Source organism: Symphalangus syndactylus, chromosome 5 (genome assembly GCF_028878055.3).
Source record: "Symphalangus syndactylus isolate Jambi chromosome 5, NHGRI_mSymSyn1-v2.1_pri, whole genome shotgun sequence".
Taxonomy (NCBI): domain Eukaryota; kingdom Metazoa; phylum Chordata; class Mammalia; order Primates; family Hylobatidae; genus Symphalangus; species Symphalangus syndactylus.
The window spans coordinates 7523838-7547124 of NC_072427.2; the positions used below are offsets into that span (position 1 = coordinate 7523838).

General features: G+C 50.7%; 2 protein-coding genes across 5 annotated transcripts in view; one reads left to right on the top strand and one right to left on the bottom strand.

The window, feature by feature from the left end:
* PGPEP1L (pyroglutamyl-peptidase I like) overlaps positions 1 to 9148 on the top strand; it is a 155809-nt gene extending 146661 nt beyond the window's left edge. The window contains 4 exon segments of the mRNA XM_055277113.2: positions 5875 to 5997; positions 7708 to 7934; positions 8662 to 8809; positions 8811 to 9148. Of these exon segments, the coding sequence (XP_055133088.1) occupies positions 7726 to 7934; positions 8662 to 8809; positions 8811 to 8882 (429 nt within the window). The 5' untranslated portion in view covers positions 5875 to 5997; positions 7708 to 7725 and the 3' untranslated portion in view covers positions 8883 to 9148.
* Positions 9149 to 12833: 3685 nt separating this feature from the next.
* Positions 12834 to 23287, bottom strand: part of IGF1R (insulin like growth factor 1 receptor) — a 317640-nt gene continuing 307186 nt past the window's right edge. For all 4 annotated transcript variants that reach the window (XM_055277093.2, XM_055277092.2, XM_055277091.2 and 1 more), the window contains exon 21: positions 12834 to 20254. In XM_055277093.2, the coding sequence (XP_055133068.1) occupies positions 19873 to 20254 (382 nt within the window). In that variant the 3' untranslated portion in view covers positions 12834 to 19872. The remainder of the gene's footprint in view (positions 20255 to 23287) is intronic.

Here is a 23287-nt window from a genome sequence, read left to right on the forward strand (position 1 = left end):
GAGTAGCTGGGATTACAGGTGTGCACCACCATGCTAGCTAATTTTTGTATTTTTAGTAGAGACGGGGTTTCGCCATGTTGGCCAGGCTGGTATCGAACTCCTGACCTCATGTGATCCACCTGCCTCGGCCTCCCAAAATGCTGGGATTACAGGCGTGAGCCACTGCGTCCACTTCATAAATGTCACTTTCAATAAATCCTTCTTGCATGACTTTTTCAAATTAACATGGGTTCATTATAAGCACCAATCCCTCCTATAAAGCTCTAACTACGTGCCTGGCAATGTGCTGAGTGAATCTTATATTTACGAAAAACCCCTCTGACTGTTCATTATCCACATTTCCTAGATGAGAACATTAAGGTACACCCAAGTTAAGTAACATGATCAGCTTACCCAGTGAAAGGTTGGCAGAGCCAGGTTTCAAATCAGTCTTTCTGACCCCAAAGCCCGGGCCTCTCCCTGCAGCACTGTAGTGGGTCTGGCTCTGCCTGCGCCCCTTCTGCCTGGCACCCTCCCCAGGCCAGGCTCAGACTGGTAGCTACTACCAGCGCTGGCTTGTTTTTTGTAACATGCCTTTGTCTACCATGGGACAAAGGGTAGGTGGCCTGGGACACCAGGGGTGTGTGTGTTTGTGTGTGAGAGAGAGATGGTGGGGAGATTTTGAGAGCAGAGGGGGAGAGAGATGGTGGGGAGATTTTGAGAGCGGGGAGAGAGAGAGAAAGGGGGGGAGAGAGAAAGAGAGATGGTGGGGAGATTTTGAGAGCAGAGGGGAGGCTGGGGGGAGAGAGAGATGGTGGGGAGATTTTGAGAGCAGGAGTTTCAACATGAGGCAGTGCCTGCAGACTCCTGCCGTGATACCACATTGGGAAAGTTCCTCAGTATCCCAAATCCGCTTCAGACTGGCCCTCTCAAGCACAATGATGCACTGGCTGGGTGAAACCAGGCCTCATCTCCTTACCCACTGGAAGCCCCCTATCTTAGTCAGCTTGGGCTGGTATAAAAAGTATCATCGATGGAGTGGCTGACAAAACAGACTCCTCACAGTTGCGGAGGCGAGAGGGCTGGGCGGGAGATGCTGGCTGACTCCATGCCGGGTTTGTGAATGGCCACCTCTTTGCTGTCTCTCACACGGTGGAGAGAAAGTCTCTGGTGTCTCTCCCTCTTCTTATAAGGACACTAATCCCATCAAGGGAGCCCCACACTCAAACTAATCTAAACCTGATCATCTCCCAAAGGACTCCTCTCCTAATACCATTCCACTGGGAGTTAAGGCGTCAACATACAAATTTTGGAGGAACACAGTTCAGCCCATAAGCACTCCAGGAGACCAAGATGCGACTGCTCATTCTGGTGACATCAGGATGGTGGCAGACTTCCCAGGACTATCCAAGCAGCATGGCAGAGCCTCAGCCAGCTCTGCAGTCAGGGGAGGTACGGTTGTTCTCCTGTCCTCAAACTTGTTCCTCTGGTGGCTGTGGAGGGTGCCCTCTGTCCTCCATGGGGGATGTCTGCTGGCTACAGTTGGCCTCCCTGTGCTTAAAGGGCTCCAGGGAAATCCAGCAGGGCTCAGGACTTCCAGCCCCACCGCATGGGCAGCAGTGATGACCTCCTCCAGGGAGGCTGGCTGTACCTTAGCAAAGCCCATGGTGACAGCCAGTCCTCATCTCTGGCAAAAGGGTGGATCCACCCAGCTTCAGCCTCTCCCTTCATCAGGACAACTGCGGAAGGAAGGAGGAAGAGTATGACATTCTAGTTAGGGGGAGAAAGTGGAGAGTAATTCCAAGGCAATACACAAGCAAGTTCAAGTGTATGCTGGTCCATAGTCCTTTCTCTGCAATTCTGATACCCAAAGAGCTGTGAATGTTTCTCGACTTATTTAGTGGCAAAAAGTGACCCGAGCTGATGGGAGGCTCTGTGTGCCGTTCATATTTATTTCACCTTAATTGCGTCTTCTCTTCTTCTGAGCGGAAACATTCACGTCTTCAGTTGCGGAGGGCAGCTTCAGCCCAGGAGCTCCCCTGGAATCCAGCGTGGGGATTCTGATGCCAGCCTGTAGCCACAGGTGCTTGAGCACCAGATGGGGAGCTTGAACCCAGGATTTGCAGAGGCAGGACCCTTGAGTCTCCTGGGCATCATCTCTCAGATAAGTAAAATATACGACTCATGGCAAATGCCCTCCACCCAACCCTGGCTCTGCAAGTGCCAAGGAGATGTAGGATATGTCTTCCTGGCAGTTTCTACTTTGGCAAGAGCACTGCCATCAGCCTTCTGGAAAGCACAGCCCTTGAGGGTGTCAGGGGTTGAATTTTGTCTTCCTGAAAGATGTGGCAGTCCAGACCCCCAGTGCCTGTGACCTTAATTGGACATGGGGTTTTTACAGAGGTAACCAAGTTAAAATGAGGGCATGAGGTAGACCCTCATCCACTAGGACTGGTGTCCTTATAAAAGGGGAATTTGGACACGAAGGAAAGACAATATGAAGAGACAGGGAGAAGGCCATGTGAAGATGGGGGTGATGCTGCCACCAGCCAAGGTACGTCAGGGCCACCAGAAGCTGGAAGAGGCAGGGAAAAACCCTTGTACAGGTTTCAGAGGGAGCCTGTCCCTGCCAACACTGACTTTAGACTCATCTAACTTCCAGAAGTGTGGGACGACACATTTTTGTCATCCTAAGTCACCCAGTTTGTGGTGCATTGTGACAGCAGCCCTGGGACGCTAACACAGAGGGACTCCCCAAACCCAGTCCCCGTACCCATTAAGCAGCTGGACGATCTTCCACAACAGGGGTCCCCAATCTCCAGGCCACAGATCAGGACCTGTCTGTGGCCTGTTTAGGAACGAGGCTGCACAGCAGGAGGTGAGCGGCAGGCGAGTGAGCGAAGTGTCATCTGTATTTACAGCCACTGCCCATCTTTCCCATTACCGTCTGAGTCCTGTCTCCTATCAGATCAGCGGCGGCATCAGAGTCTTATAGGAGCGTGAGCCCTATTGTGAACTGCACATGCGAGGGATCTGGGTTGTGCACTTGTTATGAGAATCTAATGTCTGATGCTCTGTCACTGTCTCCCATCACCCCCAGATGGGACCATCTAGTTGCAGGAAATCAAGCTCAGGGCTGCCACTGATTCTTCATTACAGTGAATTGCACAATTATTTCATGATATATTACAACGTAATAATAATAGAAATAAAGTGCACAGTGAATGTAATGCACTTGAATCATCCTGAAACCATCTCCAACCCCTCCTGGTCCATGGAAAAATTGTCTTCCACAAAACCGGTCGCTGGACCCAAAAGGGTTGGAGAACGGTTCTTCTACCAGCTGCCCCCAGGATCCCTCTCTTCTCTCCCCTCTCAGCTGGCTCAGGGTAGGGAGGAAAGAGCAAGCTATGGGGCTGGGTGGGGCTCACACACGGTGGCCACGCCACACCAGGCTTTCCTCTGTGTCCAAGGATAAGCGGAGCTGAGTTGGTGTGTGGAGGGAGAGGGAGTTACAGTCCTCAGGGAGGATGTCGCCATCCTGCGGGTGCTGCCTTTTTTTGTGGGCTTATGGAGCATAATTGACGATTCCACTGATAACTAGTTCCTTGGGATACAGCCCTGAATGCAGATTCCCAGGCAGCTCCCTTTGCTTCCCAGCTTCCGCTGCACCTCTTGCTCAGAGCCACGCCAAAGACCCTGTGAGCCTGCCCCCGAGTAGAAGAAATGAGTTCTAAACAGAAGGCCGGGTTCTGAGAAGCAGCCCTGAGGCCAAGTCAAGGCCTCCTCACCCTCTGGCAGAGCTGAAGGGGACCCCAGCATGTTGGCTTCCTGCCCCCACTCCTTGAACTGTGCCCCCTCCGTGCCCAGCCTCACAGGTACCCTCAGGACAGGAGGCCAAGATGGACGGTGGCACAAGACCTAGAATGCAGGGTTGCCTGTAGCCCATTTGGTCTGTCTGGGCCTGGGGAGGTCCCCTTGGAATTGCAGCCCCTTCCTCCTGGGCCCCACAGCCCATTGCCCTGTGCCTGCCTACCCGGCCCTCCTTCCTGCCTCCCACCATCACAGTCAGGCCAGTGATCTCCCACTCAGGGCTCCGTGGGGATGCTGGTCTTGGCATTGACTTTCGGAAGAGAATAAAGCTTGAGCTGGGAAGGGAACCGAGCAGGTGTCTGGAGGGTGGAGCAGAGCCCCGCGGGGAGGCTGAGCTGATCAAGGACAGACCCGAGATGCCAGAAATTGGCCACCCCACTCCTGGACGAGGCAGCTCAGGTGGAGCCTCATCTGGGCATGTTGTCCCCTCTGCAGCATCTGGGTAGACCTGACTCCTCTGACGCCTAGACGGGGGCCTGGAACCTCCTATCTGGGATCTTGGGACAGGCCAGAAAGCCTGGCTTGGCCATCATCTGTCAGAGAAAGTATTCTCCCGAGTGCCCTGAAATGCCAGGAAAAGTAGTCGGGAAGAACAGAGGTGCTGATTGAAAACCATCTTGATGATAAGCATAGCTCCTGGTGCCGGGAAAGGGCTGGGCCTTTTGGAGATGGTGTGATGCTCCTGATGTGACTTTTACTGACAGCGAAATGCACAGCTCTAAGCTCTCGCGCTGCTTGTTTTCTTCCTTGCAAACAGCTGGCTGTTGAGGCAGGAGGGTGCTGCCTGACTCTGGGGCTCCACAGCCCTTCACCTCCTCCCTGTTCCTCCCTCTATCTGAATCTCTGTCTCTCTCTGCATCTCACCTAAACCTCTAGGTTTGGCTGCCCAGGCACGGCAGTGTCTTCCCAGAACCTGTCTGTGAGCTCTAGACACAAACAGCCCAGGGGCCCGCCTCCGCGGGCACTTCAAACTTGGCAGGACCCCAATCACCCACATGATGTCCCCGCCCAGCTCTGCCTCCTCCTGTCCCCTCAGGAGGCAGCTCTGGCTCATTGGCTCCCTCACGACTTTTCCACGGCTCCCAGTTGCCCTAAGAAGAAAGTTCACGCCGAGCTAAGCACTCAGTGGCTTCCACAGACTGCTCCAGCTTCTGTTCCCAGCCTTCCCTGGTGTGCAGTGCTCCCTGGCATACCGTGGTGGAGGTGGTGGGCTCCTTGTCAAAACACGTGGGGATGCTGTTAGAGTCCAGGGGTGTCCTGTCCTGAGACATGCAAGACACACGGAAGAAGCCTTCAGCCTTGCCGGGAGCACCAGGTCACGCCAAGTTCCCCAAAAGCCTCAGGTTTTTTTTGTTTTTTGTTTGTTTGTTTGTTTGTTTTAGATGGAGTCTTGCTCTGTTGCCAGGCTGGAGTGCAGTGGCACGATCTCGGCTCACTGCAACCTCTGTCTCCTGGGTTCAAGCGATTCTCCTTCCTCAGCCTCCTGAGTAGCTGGGATTACTAGGCGCCGCCACTAAGCCCAGCTAATTTTTGTATTTTTGGTAGAGATGGGGTTTCACCATATTGGCCAGGATGGTCTCGATCTCTTGACCTCGTGATCCGCCTGCCTTGGCCTCCCAAAGTGCTGGGATTACACGCGTGAGCCACCGCGCCCAGCCAGGCCTCAGGTTCTGATGGTCTCTTCTGCCCTTGCAGTTTCCTCCGCCTGGCATGCTCTTCCCCAGCGTCTCCATCTGGCTCACTCCCGCCTGTCCACAGACCTCACCTGCATCCCCTTGGCAAACACGGCTGTCAGACGTGCCTCTCTTGCGCCCCCTCCTGGACAGGTGCTGCTGTGTGCATTTGCCTCTCGGTGGGAACTGTGGCTCTCTTCTTGGCCCCTTGCTCCTTTGTGAGCTTCTTGAGGGCAAAGTCCAGGCCACGGAAGACCCCTGGAAGTAGACCCCAGGGATTGGGTTTTCAGGGACTCTTGGTGCCCCTCCCCCCATCAACTGAGGCAAGTCCACCTGCCGCTTTCCGCAGGAGCTGTCCGAGCTGGGCCTGGGGAATGACACAGTGGTGCAGCTGCGGACTCTGGAGCTGCCTGTAGATTACAGGGAGGCTAAGCGGAGGGTCACCGGAATCTGGGAAGATCATCAGCTGCAAGTAAATGATGGCCGGAGGCAGTGGGGCGTGGGACTGGGGATGTGGTAGAGCTGGAGCCTGTGAACCCCTGGGCCCTGGTTCTAGGGGTGATGGTTGAGGGGCACCCTGTCCCCAGGCCCTGGTTCTAGGGGTGATGGTTGAGGGGCACCCCGTCCCCAGGCCCTGGTTCTAGGGGTGATGGTTGGGCACCCTGTCCCCGGGCCCTGGTTCTAGGGGTGATGGTTGGGCACCCTGTCCCCAGGCCCTGGTTCTAGGGGTGATGATTGGGCACCCTGTCCCCAGGCCCTGGTTCTAGGGGTGATGGGCACCCCGTCCCTGGGCCCTGGTTCTAGGGGTGATGGTTGAGGGGCAGCCCGTCCCTGGGCCCTGGTTCTAGGGGTGATGGTTGAGGGGCAGCCCGTCCCCGGGCCCTGGTTCTAGGAGTGATGGTTGAGAGGCACCCCGTCCCTGGGCCCCACCAGTCATGCAAGGTCGCAGCTGATTGTGTAAGGTTCTGGGTCGGTTTGTAAAAGTTTAAGCCAAAATATGGAGTAGGTCTTAATAGAAAATCTGGAGAGAAAGGAGGAGGAAAAGAAATGGAAGTATTATTCCCAGCCGGGACTCAAAAATAGTTTCCACCTAAGGGAGAGGCCCCTGGGTTGGGCCCCACCCATACCCATGAGGGGCAGGTGGGTTTGAAGGTGGACATGAGGCAAGGACCTCTGTGCCCAGGGAACGATTGGGAGGGTGGCCAACCTAGGGGAGGCCCATCTTCATGGCACTCAGCCCATTTTATCTGGACATAATTACTGTATAAAAAACAGATACAACTCCACCCCCTCAAAAAAAAAAGTTCCCCAAACAAGGACCAGATGATGAGGTTAATAAAGCATACACTATCAAACCATTCAGACAATGCCCCAGATGTTTTGATAACATACTTGGGCAGCTATTTTTCAAAAAGGAAAAATAATCAGCTTGAATAAATTCTAAGAAGATTTCATTGGATGGCTACTAACTTCCTTTATTAAAGTTTCATTTAAAAAAAGATGCAGGAGGCGGGCGCGGTGGCTCACACCTGTAATCCCAGCACTTTGGGAAGCTGAGGCAGGCGGATCACTTGAGGTCAGGAGTTTGAGACCAGCCTGGTCATCATGGTGAAACCCTGTCTGTACTGAAAATGCAAAAATTAGCTGGGCGTGGTGCACCTGGATTCCCCGCTACTCCAGAGGCTGAGGCAGGAGAATCACTTGAACCCGGGAGGCGGAGCTTGCAGTGAGCTGAGATGGTGCCTGGGTGATACAGCCAGACTCTGTCTCACAAAAATAAAAATACATACATAAAATAGAAAATAAAAAGATGCAGGATTCCACCAAAACACGAAGCCTCTGCTGTGGGAGCCTCACCACTTAGCAGCTTGCCTCTCCTCTCTCCAACCCTCCCCCCACGAAAGGAGAGTACATTACCCTGTAAGAATAATTTGAAGTAAAAAGTATTTAAATGTAGATGCAGCGTGAGTTTTTATTCAGCTAGAAGAATCCAGCTGTTTTTCTTTCCAGCCGTATTAATTAGGAGACACTGGTGGGGGATCCTGGGGTTTCCCGGTGGATTTGGGGTTTGAGATGTTTTGCATGGAGTTGGGCTCTCAGAAGGAGCGGCCCTTCTGCACATCGGGTGAGCAGGGTGGGCCTCGTTTTCCTGGGTTCTCTCTGCTGTTGCCTGTTCACACAGCTCGTCGTGCATGTGGGCATGGACACCGCCGCCAAGGCGATCATTCTGGAACAGTCTGGCAAGAACCAAGGCTACCGGGACGCCGACATCCGGGGCTTCCGGCCGGAGGGCGGCGTGTGCCTACCTGGCGGCCCAGACGTGCTGGAGTCAGGGGTCTGCATGAAGGCAGTCTGCAAGCGCGTAGCTGTGGAGGGTGTCGAGGTGATCTTTTCCCGAGATGCAGGCAGGTATGCTCTGTGGGTGTCAGGACTCTGAGCAGGTAGGAGAGAAGCAATAGCCGTCAGTGTCCCCCCGACCTCCAAGAAGCCATCCTGTACCGTCCAGCTGGCCACTTGGCCATGCGGCGCCTCCCCCCCGATTGCCCCTCTTTGCTGTGTGCAGGCCAGCACAGTTGCTCACACCTTGCCTGAGGTCTCCCTGTGGAAACATGGGCTTTGGTGTGTTGATCTAGGAGAAGAGATGGGAAGGCCGACTTGAAGAGCCACTAACATTTGTGAATGTTTCTGATTTTGATTTCTGGGGTGACTTAAGTTGTGAGTTAACTATGTTGATGTAGCCCCAGATAAAGGTTGATTTACCTTTGTTTCTCCAAACTCTGATCCCCAGTAGGTGGTTTCCCCTTTCCCCAACGAATGAATGAGTAAGTGACTCAACGAAGGCATGAATGAGAGGGCTTCACTGGGATGCAGGTGCTGTGGACTGGTTTGTGGAATATCTGACCCCTTTCTGCCTCAGCCACTTGCTGGTCATGAGACCATGAGGCCAAGAGCCAGCTCTCCCCAGCTTATCCCGGCACCATGTTCTTTCTGAGGTGAAACAACACAACTCAAGTCTCCCTCAGGTGGCAGTCCTCCCTCCTCAGGCTTTGTGGGTGTTGTATTGCCGCTTCCGCTTATGTTTCACTGAGGTTAGAGGCTGGTCCGAGAATTAATGTGGCATTTCCTGTGGTTGCAGATACGTCTGTGATTATACCTATTATCTCTCTCTGCATCATGGAAAGGGCTGCGCCGCACTCATTCATGTCCCTCCACTATCGTGCGGGCTCCCGGCTAGCCTGCTGGGAAGAGTCTTGCAAGTCATCATCCAGGAAATGCTGGAAGAGCGTGGGAAAGCCCAAGCACAAAGCCCCGTTCGAAGAAAACTCAACCATGGCCCTTCCAGCCAAAGGGAACTGACCGGAGGATTGCTCCTTTAGAGAAAATTAAATGTTTCAATCCTATGTGTAGCATTCAGCCGTGCATTGAGAAACTTTTTCAGAAATTGCTTGTAAGACAAAGAGGGTGGAAAACTGAATTAGCCCAACAAAATCGCAAAGGGTTATTTTATTGTCGGGAGAAAGAACACTCTGAAAGGTGGACATTTCACAGGGGATGAACTAGCTTCAGTTAGGGTTTTCGTGACAATAAAATGAAATCCGAGTCATCGGTTTTCTTCCAAAAATCTGCACAGTGGGTCTGTGTAATCCTGCCTGAACTGTGGGGACCATAGACCTGTTTTGGAGAGGCTTACAGAAGCACAGAGACAGCCACTGCTCCAGGGGCCCCATTCCTGGCCTTTGAGCTTGTGTGTCCAGGTCCTGGGTAGCCTCGAAGCCACTGAGGCTCCACTGTATGATTTCTGTGTCTCTGTGTTTGCCCCTTTTACTAGTTACTCATTTTAATAATTTTCGAGCTTACAGTTCAGTAGTATACAGTACACCTATTTGTTGTACAGCCGTCATGACCATCCATCTCCAGAACTTTCTCCTCATCCCAAACTGAAACTCTGTACCTATTAACTCCCTATTCCTTCTTCCTCCCAGCCCTTGGTGCCCACCATTCCACCCTCCATCCCTATGAATCTGACTCTAGGTAGCTCATATGAGGGAGGCATGCGGCACTGGTCCTTTTGCATCTGGCTTATTTCAGCCTCATGTCCTCCAGGTTCATCCATGTTGTAGCATGGGACAGGATTTCATTCTGTTGAAGGCTGAATAATATTCCAGTGTATGTATTGACCACATTTTGTTTATCCGTTCATCTGTAGATGAACACTTACGTTACTTGCCCCTTTTGGTTCTTGCAAATCATGCAGCTACAAACACTGGTGTGCAAATACGTATCCGAGTCCTTGCTTTCAGGTAAATATCCAGAGGTGAATTCCTGGATTCAGTGCTAATTCTGTGTTTACGTTTTTAAGGAACGGCCATTTTGTTTTGCAGAGGAGCTGCGCCATTTTATAGCCACACTGGTAGTGTGTGGTTTCAAAGCACAGGTTAATAGCCGGGCTGAGCTGCTCTCCGTGGCGTCATCCCTTTTTACAAACACAATCTCCTTTCTGTTTCATGTTTGGTTTTGCTTTTATGACACAGCACCAGGTCTCGTGCCAAGCTTCTCCCAGCAAGATTCTACCTGTTCAGTGTTTTCTAGGGGAAGATTTCCTTTGGGAGTCCCATTGGTAACACTGCTTTTTTTTTTTTTTTTTTTTTTGGAGTAAGTGAGTGAAGATAGGTAAGCTCTGGGAAAGTTCTTGTTACGTTGGTGTGCTCACAACTACCATTTTTCATGTGACTACATTTAAAAAATTCATCACTTAGTGTTCACATTCATTCACTATACTAAGAAAAGCATTTGCAGCTTCCTAACAAAGGAACCAGGCCAGGCGCGGTGGCTCACACCTCTAATCCCAGCACTTTGGGAGGCTGAGGTGGATGGATCACTCGAGGCCAGGAGTTCGAGACCAGCCTGACCAACGTGTGAAACCCAGTCTCTACTAAAATTACAAAAACATCAGCCAGGTATGGTGGTGGGTGCCTATAATCCCAGCTACTCAGGAGGCCGAGGCAGGGGAATCGCTTGAATCCAGGAGGTGGGGGTTGCAGTGAGCTGAGATTGCACTATTGCACTCCAGCCTGGTCAATAAGAGCAAAACTCCGTCTCAAAACACACACACACACACGCACACACACACGCACACACACAAAACCAAAGGAACCAGTCAAGGCCGCCAGCACACTTTTTGCATTTGGAGTAGCCTTTAGAGGACTCCCTTTGCAAGTACACCTGGATCATTTGCTAGAAAACAGATCAAAGCCCGCATGTTGGGGGATGGGGGAGGTGGTGTGCACATGTCTGGCTGCATGGCTGGTAATGTGGAGATCTGCCTGTGCTACGGACAATTCTGTCCCAGGACACTGGCGAGCACGGGGCCCCCAGGACTGGGCTCTAGTGTTATACTTCAGACTGCTTGGCGGCGTGCCATAACATTTTTTAAATGTTTAGATATTATCCAGTTGGGAGGCCCAGAGCTCCCTCTTCATGAACTTCCCCATCGTTTCCCCCACTGTGGCCTCTGAAGTTCTCCAGGGAGAACCCCAGAAGTCTCATTCACATCCCGGGCTGTGTACTTTGCCCAGCATCCCTTGTCAGTACGCAGAGTCTGCTTAGTTCTGGCGGTGCTGAAGCCAGTTTGAGAACCACAGCGGAAAAGGCCGAGTCCTGGGTTGGTAGCTGGCGGGGAGGTGGGAGGGGGGGGTCTTGAGCATCCCTGTACGTTTGCTCATCTGTAAGAGTAATTAAAATCCTTCCTTTGCAGGGTGATTGTGAACATCTGGTGAGAGAATGGATGTGAAGGTCTTTTAGTAACATTAGAACACTACAAACGTCACACATCTGAGTGAGTATGGACTCATACCTGGACTTGAGGGGGTAAATGCAGAAATAGCTCTTGAGGGCTTGCAGTCCTAAGAAATGGCATGGAGGGGAAAGGTTCTAGCGCTTCTAAATACCCAGCACCTTCATCCTTAGATATTGCTGCTGCTTCTGGCTGGGCAGGCCAAGTGCAGACTGCACTGTGGCAACCTGGAAGTGCAGCATCAACCTGACCAGGAAAGAAGGAGAGCCCCGTTGGGCTTTCCAGCCTCAGAATTGAGACCTCCTGGTCATGTCACCTAATGAAGATCACCTGAGTGCCAGGCACGGGGTGACAACACTAAGCAGTAACCCTGAAGCAATGCCAAGCTTGAGAGTACCCTCTCTTTTTTTGAGACGGAGTCCTACTCTGTCACCCAGGCTGCAGTACAGTGGCACGATCTTCGCTCACTGCAGCCTCTGCCTCCCGAGTTCAAGTGATTCTCCTGCCTCAGCCTCCCAAGTAGCTGGGATTACAGGCACCCGCCACCATGTCCCACTCATTTTTTGTATTTCTAGTAGAGGTGGGATTTCACCATGTTAGCCAGGCTGGTCTTGAACTCCTGACCTCGTGTGATCCACCCGCCTCAGCCTCCCAAAGTGCTGGGATTACACGCGTGAGCCACCACACCCCAGCTGAGAGTCTCCTTTCAGAAAGGCCTTTGCTTTTAGGTGCAAACACTTCTGAGGCTCACAGGTCTGAAGTGCCCATGATCTTCGGTTTACTTTTTCTACCTACACATTGCTAGGCAGCTCTTCTGCTAGCCCGATTTGCTACTGGAGCCTGATCTCCCATGATAAAGTTGAGAGAAATGACCAGCTTCTCCTCCTGATGTGTCTATGAATCCTTAGTCTGATTCTAGAACATTCACACCTTTGCCATACATGGCTATTTCCCCTGACAAAAATCATGATGTTGACATTGTAGGGTCCCTAGGGGCAGACAGAGATCACTAAGCAGCAGCTAGGAAGTAACTAAGGCTTTGGAGCTCCTCCAGTGAGCCACATCCTGCGTGTGGCCCGCTGGGTTCTCACCAGCACCCCCGAGGCGGGCATGTCAGCTGTGAAAGACCAAAAAGCACATGGGAAATGTGAAGAACTGAAGTCCTTCTGCCCAGGGGTCATGCAGATCAGACTTGCCTTGGCCTGCCTGTTGTTAGTGGAAGGTATGGGAGAAAAGCCCACACGAGTCAGGACTGCAGTACAGGTTTTCATAATTTATGTATTCAAGTTTCTTTGCAGATAATTTAATGGAGGGAGAAACAGATAGCTTCCCTGTCGTCTTCACTGGCAATTTGCATGCTGAGAAAGCTCAGCTGTCAGAGAAGAGGCAAGGCTTTTGTGGAGAACGCTTCCAGGCAACATGTGTGAACACACGTGCCCCACGTAGCTCAGCTTCCCTGCCACCAAAGTGTGGTGATGCTTCCAGGAGGGACAAAACCCAACCAGAGACAGAAATGCATACAGAATTATTTTATTTAACTTAAACCATGTAGTACTTTACTAGAAAAAAGCAGAGTAAGAGAAACTAACGTTGCCTTAGCTTCAGCCATTCAAAATAGACAAAGTTTCTTTTTTTCCATAATGTAAAGAATCCAGAGTATATCGCAATAACAGGAATAAATTCTTACAACAGAATATACAAAAACATTTTGAAATTTTTTTCATCTACTGATTTTTTATATAAACAGGATTTTTTTAGGAATAATTTATACACAGTCATTTTATGTAACAAATTGGCCATGTTATTACCTTTTTTTTTTTTTTACTTTTTTTAAAAAAAATTTTTTTTAAACAAGAAAACTCGAAAATGCATTATTTGCGGTGCATCCATTCCATCCCGCCTTCTGGTTTGATTTTTTTATCCCAAACAAAGGGATACCCAGAGGTAGACAAACTCTGGCAAACCTCTCACCTCAACCTCACTGGCTTAGAAAGCAGAAAGGTGTTTTCACTGGGCGTCTCTTCCACCTGTGGATGTGTGTGTATAACGCCGAACATCCAAATGAAAAGTTGAAAACAAAACCCAAATAGTTTCCGGATCTTTCTCCTATGTAGCACAAAAACCCCAGGTGTTTCCCACAATAGAGAGATGTGGAGTTGGGGAGACATGGCCAACAATCCACTGGAGTTTGACTCCACCTCCTCTAACTTTAAAACAAATTTTTGTGTATGTTGTAGTTTTTCCTAAAAACAATTCGTTTCTGTCTTGGAAATATGTATCTTCGGGGTTCTGCCTTAAATAAAATAGGGCCTCTTCTGTGTTCTAACAAAGCATTAATCATGATACGAGGCATGTAAGCAAATGGCCTGTGTGCCCCAGAGTTGTCATGTTTTATGTGATCACTGTGTATGCTGTAATCATCAAGAAAACCACTGGCTGTGCAGTCAAGTCTTCCCATGTCCATGGTACTGCGTTGACAATGACGGCAGCCAGACCAGTCAAACCAGATGCTGAACGGTGCCATGCACTGCTGGGCTCCAACACCTCTGCTGTTTCCATGGCCAATGAGGTTCTTTCCATCTGTTAAAGTAGCTACACTCCAAAGGGAAATGACCAGTAAAAAATGATCCCCTTCCCAACCAGAGGGTTCTGGAAGACCAAGATACTGAAGATACAGAACTACTTTTTAAATCATCATCATTCCTTTGTTATAAACTAGGGCGGAAAGCATGGGGGGAAAAGAGGGTGAACCACGGCTGGGGTCAGGGAAAAATCCTTTTTTGGCATATTGTAAAGCTAGCTAGTAAACAGGTGTCCTAAAAAAAATGGATCACAAACACACATTTGCACACAGAGAAAAAAAAGTGTCTTTAAATTATTTTCGGCAATTATAAACTACAAACATTTTATAAAATTATTCTATGTTCTTACAAAAATGCAATGAAACATTTAATTAGTTCTTGTAAACCAGATCTTCGTCAACTGACTACCCGTAATCTACTGGACTTAAGAGCCCTATTGAAAACGCTAATGAGTGACTATTTAAAACAATGTTGACCAGAAAGATGCGGACACACACACGTGGGACATAAAAATGAGAGATCATTATGTTCTCGCAGAAACAAAACAAAACCCTAAAGTCATGCCCCAGAACTGACACCTGACGAGTGCGATGTAGTTCGTGTTCTTGAACAATTCGCCTTAACTCTGACATCAGCTTCCAGAGTAGGACGTTAGGTTTCTTTGTTGAAACCAAATGCCCATGGACGACTGCTGAGCCTTGATGTGGTCTGATAAGCTTCAGAAACCATCAAGTTCAAAATACTGCCCACATTTCTTCCAAGCCCTGCACCCTGCTGCTCGTAACTCTTCTCTGTGCCAGGATCCCAGTGACAATGGTTCCGTACCTACCACCTGGTCATTCCACCATCAAGGAGCGCTCACTTCTCCAAATGACACAACCAGTCATCTAAGATGAAGGCGAAAAATGAAACCTTCTGACCTGTCCAAGGTCTGTATCTTCAGCATCTCTGGCAACAGAGGTTCAGTCTAAATAACATCCTCTCTTGAAGTTCTCATTTGTACCACCAACTACTTCAGAGTGAAGTAAGAAAGTGTCTTTCATCACTGGTTGTTAAGGAGTGGATCTCTGGTCCACATCTCCCAATGCTGCTTAGCCCAGGAAATGAAGACAGCTGACAACACAGAATAACATTAACGAAAAGAACAAACCCCAAACTTTAAATGCATAACTGGGCCTGCTGGAATGGGCCAAGGCATACCATGGCGGGTCACTGTCACCAGGAGGGCGCCTATGTTTTAGAAGGGAGTGGCCACCAACACCGTCTGGCCACCCTGGTAGGACCCAACGTGACAGCCAAGGACACTGGACAAGCATCCTAGCCTTCTCACCCATCTGATCTCAGTGTGATCTTGCCACAGAGCCACTTGCAAGCCATTCGGCCACCAGCCTGCAGAGGTGGACTGCTGCGGGAAAGGCTTCGGTGGAACAAACTGGCCTCGAATCTGGTGCCAGAGAATAGTTGGCTCATAAATCTTTTATCCCAAAGCACCCCAATTTGCACCGAGCATCTTGCCATTTGGTAGTTCCACAGTGACCGCTCTTCTATTTTACGAAGCCACTTTTCCTACCATTGAAATGTGACTGCATCTGAAGAAACAGGCCAGAAGGAGAGGCCAGGTCGGCCACGAACACGGTCTTCCATCTTTCAAGGAGGAGGTTCGTTCCAACGGTATGTCAAACGTCAAGACATCCCACGAAGGAGACCTGGGGTGGTCTGGATCTCACGCAAGTTCAACAATGTCTCCAGTACACACCAGCTCCTGCTGCCTCAGGGAAGGGCTGTGTGGGAGAATGTCTTAATGCTCACATCAATTCCATGATGTGCCTCAGTGGTTCATGTGACTTCAAGCAGTGTGAGCTGCTGGCAGGAGGAGGTTGCATGGAAAATGCCACAACTCAGCTTAAGATTATTTGGAACACACAAAAGAGAAAAATCAAGAGGCGGAGAAATCGGCGTGAAGTTAGGCTAGAACTGGATAGATGATGCCTTGGTATAGTCAAGGTGGGTGGGTTGGTCCAGTAAAATGACTGCACCATCACACAAGCCAAGTTTTCTCTTTCATTGAAGTGTTTCTGAAGCATTTGTTATGATGGGCACTACACTGTTAGTGTTTTCTACTTAAAAGCTACCTACATAAAACAAAAACAAAAAATGACATCAATAACTTGGACAGTTTAAACAGAACCCTTATAACCAGCTGAATGATCTGTAGAAATCCAGTTGTGGAAACCGGTAGGTATGTGCACGAGAGAGGAGAGGCCATTACTCCAAGGGGTCACCTACAGTGTGGAAGAAGAAAACCCTGATCAAACAGTATTTCTCAATGACCTTGAGATCCCCGGGGTCTTGGGAGAGATGGGTCGCGTTCCGGCACGAGGAAAAAGGCTCCTGAGCGCATTCACTTAGTGCTGGAATCGCAAAGGAGCCATCCACACTTGGGGAAAGCTGCCCGCCACATTTCCCAGCTAAATCATCAGTGCCTGTAAGAGCAGCTGCTGGAAGAGGGGAGCGAGCCGTCCGTCCTGTGAGCAGCAGGACCAGGGACAGACGGAGGTCCAGCCCTGGTGGGGGGTGCGACGCCACGGAGGCTCGGCGCTTTCCAGCCTGAAGGTTTGGTACATCTCTTTCTACCCCTAGGGGAGGAGGAGGTGAGGGAGAAGTTGAGAGGGCGGCCTGGAGGCGGGGAGGGGACTCTGCTCCTGCATGTGTTCTATCAGGGATTGGCTGTGAGGTCAGGAGCCTCTGCATTCTGGAGCACAGGCTGGGTGGATCTTGCTCTCCAGCTGCTGCAGCTGCACCTTTGTGCTCAATGAATGCAGCAGCCATGGCCGCACAGCCCTGCCTCAGTGCAAGCCGCCTCCGGGGATGGAGCAGCAGCAAGGGGAGCAAACCCAATGCCCCATGCCTTTACCCAGGGGATTCGCACAGAGACTGTGCTGCCTGGACACCTTCCTGTCCTCAGAACCTGAGGAACAATTGCTCGCTTAAGGACGAAATGTGTTGGTCATTCAATCTGCATGGAAGCAGTTTGTTCCAAAGACAGCCAGGGACAGCCTGGTGGCTCCCCCAGGTGCACTCTGGTGCCCTCCTTGGCCTCATAGGGCCACCTGGCTTGGAGGAGGAGAAATCTAACACCTTGGTGGAAACCAAGATAGAAAAAAAGACAAAAGCAACACAAAGCAAGACCTCTCAGAAAAAGGCAAGCTGTCTGAAATGAGCAGAGGGGCGAGTGAAGTGTTGCTTTGACCCCGGAATACAGCCTGGCTTCTCCCTGCATCACCTGGGTGTGGAGCCTGTGGCGTGGATGAGGTTACCAGTATCAACGGCCTATTGTCAGGTGCTGAGAAATGTGAGATGTATTTTTGTCTATATACACATATAAAAAATAAGAGTGAGGTAGATAAATGTTTGGGGGAAAAACCCAAAAAATCAAAAACTGTCCCATCACTCTCACACACACACCCACACACACACACGCACACCCTTTCCTTGAAATTTTAATTCATAATGGGGCTTCTCTACAGTGATTGAAACTGGTATCACAAAATAAATTAAAACTCCTACATATAATACCTTTTAAAAGGGAACACGCTATGGGATAGAGGCTAGACAAAGCAGTGGGACAAACTGCTGACAAGCAAAAAAGCACTATAAACTTTCTTTTGTGTTTAATCTTCAGTCACAACTAGCAATCAATCACCGTATCCCAGCTAGGTTCTTCCTCCTAAACATTTCCATCCCAGAAGCAACTCTTGTGCTGTCATCTCTCTGGTGAGAAGTGCTAAAAACGCAACAACAAACCACGACCTCTGGTCGCTGAGGACCTGGATTCCCGGCCGAGGGAAAGTGGGCCAGCACCACAGCCCTGGTCCCCCGGCAGGAAGCAAAGGGGCTCTTGGGCCACTGTGGCGTCTGCACTGCCTCGACCTAGCACTCCAGCCGGCACAGCCCCGAGGGTGCCGCCGTGGGCCAGCCTGGATCCCGGAGTCCCACTCCCCACCAGGGTGAAGGAGGTCCCTTGGGGATGTTCTGGTTCCAAAGACAGGTTGGCCGGTCCGGTGAGGGTGGTGGCGAGGGCCACAGCAGGCCCTGCCAGACCATGCTCAGATGTCCCCTTGGACTCAGCAGCTGTTTTTCATGGGATGGAAGGATTAAATAACCATTAAAAAAAAAATAGTAATCCAAATGCCTAGTGTCTGCAGTTAACACTGCTGTTGTACCCAAGAATTAAAATATGTGTGTCACAACCTAAACAAAGGCAAGGGAAAGAGGGTGAGGCTTCTCAACCACGGTGAGTGGCAACACGGAACAAAGACGTGTGAAATATTTAACCTTTGTTTTTCTGACCTGAGTTTGTATCATGTCTTGCACTGTAACAGACTCCAATGCTGTGAGGGCAGGTTGGGGAGAGGGGCGTGGCCCTCTCAGGACAGGTGCCTGGCCTTCTTTCCGCCTCATGCCCTCACCAGCCTCGTGCCCACAGAGCCTATGGGTTAGAAAACTAAAGGGGCAGGTGGGAGCAGGGAGGGGGATGTATTTATAAAAAGGCATCAAACAGTTCATGGCAAATTATGTCGTAGAAGTATCAATTACCGGGAAAAGAGGAAGAAAGTCACGCACTCTAGTACAAAGCATAAGAAGTTTCTTGGAGTGAGCAGAAAGGGGAGAGGGTGGACCTGAAGGTTTTCATAGATTAAATCCACAAAGATCAAGAACAAAAAAAATAGCAGCTTTTTTTTTTTTCTGTACAGACGTATAGATGAATATCTGAACCGTAAAAAAGTTATAAAAGTGACATTAAAGACGATGTGTATGCAAATGTTTCATGGTCTAACATAGAACTGTAAGACCCATGAAGAAGTTCTAGGAACAGAAAATGTCAACAAAGCTTAGAATGCTTGAATCCATCGACTGCTTTTCTTCTTGCTGTTGTGGTGTTTGAATTTCTTTCCTTGCTTGGGCTGAGTCCCTGGAAACCCCTTCCCATCTGTGTCCTTGGGGGCGGGCGGGGGAGCTGGGGCTGGGGGAGAAGCAGGCATGGGGCCCCTTGACTCAAAGCCTGTCCGTCAGGCTGCTTCAGGGCCCGTGGCCACCAGATTCTTGGGGGTTGGGCAGGGAGTGGGGAGGCAGGGCAGGGAAGCTGGTTCAGCTTCTCCCCACCTTCACTGAGAGTCCCATTGTGTCCAGTTCCCCCAAATAATAACCTAGTCAGAAGCAACGAGACCTGGGTGCCTGTGGCCTTGAGAAGCACAGCAGGGGCAGTCAGACCGATGGAGCGTGTCACCAGCGTGTCTCTCAAATGGAGCAACCAGGTGCCACGCTCACCCACGCTTCTGGACACAAGGAATCGGCGCAGGGACGATGAGGGAGAAAGTTCAGGATTTTGGCAAAATTAGGCAGCGTTAAAATGGTAACAGCCTTGGATGAATGATGGCCCTTTGTAAATTTCATGTCCCTAGAAAGGTAAAAGACAAAGGTAAAAATTTCCATCTCCACATGTGTTTTTGTAATGACCTACGGTGTCAGGTGGGTGTATACAGTGGTTGGATGGGGCCACAGGGACAGCCACTTCCTCAAACTGATAAAAAGGGCTTCCCAGCTGGACTTGCGGCAATTATTTTTCCATTATGAAGCAGAGAGAGAGGAGAGAGAACGGGGAAGGACAGGGACAGAGTGAGGAGACTGGTTCTCAAGTGCTCTGTTGCTATTGAGTGTTGTCATTAAGGTTCTTAAAGGCCCATGTCAGTTAAGGGTTTGGGTAGGGAATAAAAAGCTGCTTGCATATTGAAAAAAGGAACATCCCAAATGTGTTTACTGCAGAGCTGCTGTCTCCCGCGGGCAGCAATGGCAGTTCTGAAGATCCACTGAGGTACAGGAGGCTTGTGAATAGATTGTTAAAACTTTCTCTCTCCCCCCACCCCGCTGAGCGTGCACACACGTTACTGTTTGCAGATTCAGGATCCAAGGATCAGCAGGTTGAAGACTGGGGCAGCGGCAAGGCCCGCTCGTTCTTGCGGCCCCCGTTCATGTGTGCGTAAGGCTGTCTCTCGTCGAAGCTGGCGCGGAGGACCAGCACTCCAGGGCCGGGGCCGTTCTCGGCCTTGTGTCCTGAGTGTCTGTCGGGCAGTGGCAGGGAGGACGAGGAGGCCGAGGGGTCCAGGGGGACGCTCTCCATGTTCTCTGGCTCCAGGTCCAGCTCCTCCGGCTCGGGCAGCTTGTTCTCCTCGCTGTAGTAGAAGGAGACCTCCCGGAAGCCAGGCTCCATCTCGTCTTTGATGCTGCTGATGATCTCCAGGAAGGAAGGCCTCATCTTGGGGTTATACTGCCAGCACATACGCATCAGTTCAAACCTGCAGCCAAGACACACGGAAGAGGGGGTCCAAACTGGGAGGGCGCACGTGGCCAAGAGGCTTCATGGGCCGCCTGCAGTGGTTTCCTGCCTACAAGCGTACGGTGGGAGCACTGAAAACAGCCCTACTGGCCCTCTCCGTCCCTGGCTTTCTGCCTGGATGGCCAAGTGGCCTTCAGAGTCTCCTGTTTTACCTCATACGGTTCCATTCTCTTCACCCAGAACCCAGAACCACCACGGTACAAAACCCAAACTCTCCTTTCCCAAGAAGGACTAATCTAGGTCTACACTGTCCATTACAGGTATTATCTGTGGTGTCTGTGCTAAGAAATAAAAATCACCAGTTTTCTATCTGAGGCATCTCATGCAGGCACTGCTGAAACATCCTTTCCAGAATTAGAAAGCAGGAAACCCCTGGTTTCTCACTAAGAAGGCTGATGAGTGACCACAGCTTCCCCAACAGTGCTCTCTCTCCGGTTCCCACCTGTGCTATTTCTAAGCTTCCTCCTGGTGCAGGACTACCCCTGGCAGAGGACCAAAGGAAGAAGGCACCATGAGGCCAGCTTGCAACATGAAGAAATGCACACTCCGAGCCTGCTGTCTCCATCTAGCACGTGCTTGCTCCAGCCCTGCACAAGCAAGCCCCAGCCGATGAACCAGGCTATTCTGGACCAAACGAGAGGCCCAATGTAGACCTGAAGCCAGATTCCAACAAGCCAGCAAGGAGAGCCCTGGGCACGAGTCCACTCCACACGCAAAGGACAGGCAGAACAGGATGACGCTTGTGCTGTGTCTCGGTCGCATCGGCTGGGCTCCGACAGCACCTGGGCTGCAAATATCTGAGAGGCCCTCAGAGTCGCATGGGGCAAAGGGAGTCCTGCCGGCTATGGCCAGGGCTCCCCAAGAAAACAGCCGGCCGCCCTGACGCGGGAAAGGCCCGGGCTTTGACAAGCTTCCAGAATGCAGAGAGACCCAGCTAAACAGACTTTTGGGGCAAAAAGCAGCTGGCTACCGTCCAGGGCTGGCCATGGTTCTGAGGAGTGACCACCAACAGCTCTCTCTTACATGAGCGTGAAACCAAAGTGCCTTCCTTTCCACCTCTGTTCTCACCAGGAAGTTCTCCTCTGTTTTAAAATTCTGGCTAAAGAGATGCTTTTCCATAAAAGTGGCCACACAGAACTCTCCATATCTAGGAAACTCAAAGCACCCAATGGCATCTAGCCTCCTGTGAGGGTGGCTGCTTGACCACAGACTACCTGCCCATGTCTGGCCTTCAGGGAAAATTCCAAGGGGCGGCCCCTGATGTAAGAGAAGCCATTGGGCCGGGAAGCTGGCCTGCCAAGAGAAGGGCTGCTATGGCCACCCGGCAGCTTCGTTCAGGTGGAGATGGTGCAACCTTGAGGAAGGATGGGCCTGGGCGGGAGGGAGAGCCATCCAGAATTCACTAGAATTCAGCGTTCTAGAGCCTGGGGGCCTGCATCTCCACAGGGCCTAACCCGGGGCTGCCCGCCTCTGTACATCAGCTGCACTGGCATAGGGCCACGCTCCCTCATTTCCATGTGGGCTGCAGCTGCTTTCCAGCTACAACTACCAGCTGAGGACATCAGGACCGAGACTGTGGCCTGCAAGTCTAAAAATGTTTATTTACCACGTGGCCCTTTACAGAAGGAAGGTTGCGGGTTCCTGTTCTGGGGAGAAAGGAATTAGACAAAATATGAAGGCCCCCACAGTATGCTGCTTAGATACGGAGAGTTTCATGTGGCCACTTTTATGGAAAAGTATCTCTTTAGCCAGAATTTTAAAAGTCTACCCCACAGTAGAATGCCATGTGCACACTAGGTGCCAGGCAGTGAGGAAGTTATGTGTGTGAACTGCTGAAGTCCTCACAAGTTTGTGAGCAGGTGCTACTGACTATAATATACCCCCATGTTACAGATGACGGAACAGAAGCACTAAAGCACTAAGATATTAAATCATTTGTCCAAGATTTCAAAATTCATGAGGGTGGAGCTGGGATGAAGTTCTCTGTGCAACAGAATGACTACACTTTCATCACCAACAAGCCCGGAAAAAGGAATTTTTCTCTTAACCTAAATAAGAGTAACAATGGGCCCACCAGGAGACCCTCCCTTGCCTAACTGTCCAAGGGACAGTCACGGATGTCACAGGGATGTAGTTTGCATTGATAAAAACTGGCAGCTTGATGACAAATAATCCTGCCTTTCCATACCCCCCATCACTTCCTAAGAAAAACGATTGGGGTTAAAAAAATTAAAATAGGCCATAATGACATGAAATGCATCTCTGTGCCTGGGCTGTGAATTCCTCTCCAGCTGACTTACCCCTGGGCAGAAGCGTAACCAGGCCAAGAGCATGAGATGTGCTTGGCTCTGTGCCCTGTGGCCGGGGACCGAGGAGGTGCCACCGGAGCAGTGAGGCAGTGACATCAGCACAAACAAGCCATGTGATGCCTCTTTTAAACCATTCCAGAGTAACAACCCTTCCAGTGCTGCCCATAAAAGGAAGTCTTTTTTGCTCTGTAGGGTTCAAGACCTTGTTTACTATTTCCATACACACACAAAATCTCCATTAGACTCTAGAAGGATGTGCGAGCTGATAAAACTCATCTTTTAAAAAGCAAATTTTTCTTTTTTTTTTTTTTTCCACCACGGGTCAGCTCTGGGGAGTCTGGAGCCATCCTTCTCGAATGCTTTCCCCTTTGGGGGACACATACCCAGCCCTTCTCCTGGAACAGGGACAAGACTCAAACGGAATTCCTGCCCTGCTGGGAAGCAGCTTCCTGGGGGCCAGCTGTGCCCCCCCAGAGGCTGGGTGACGGTCAGCAGCGTGAGCACATGGAGGTGCCTCTGTACTCTCACTCCACTCTTGGCCCTGATGTCCTGAATTGGACAGGCTGTGACCTGTGTGGGATGTCAGCAGGCCACGAGGCACCCGCGATTCCCGCGTGCTGCCGGGAATCAGCACAGCCCCAGCCCGGTGCCGACGCTCACCAGATTGCCAGAGGACCTGCAGG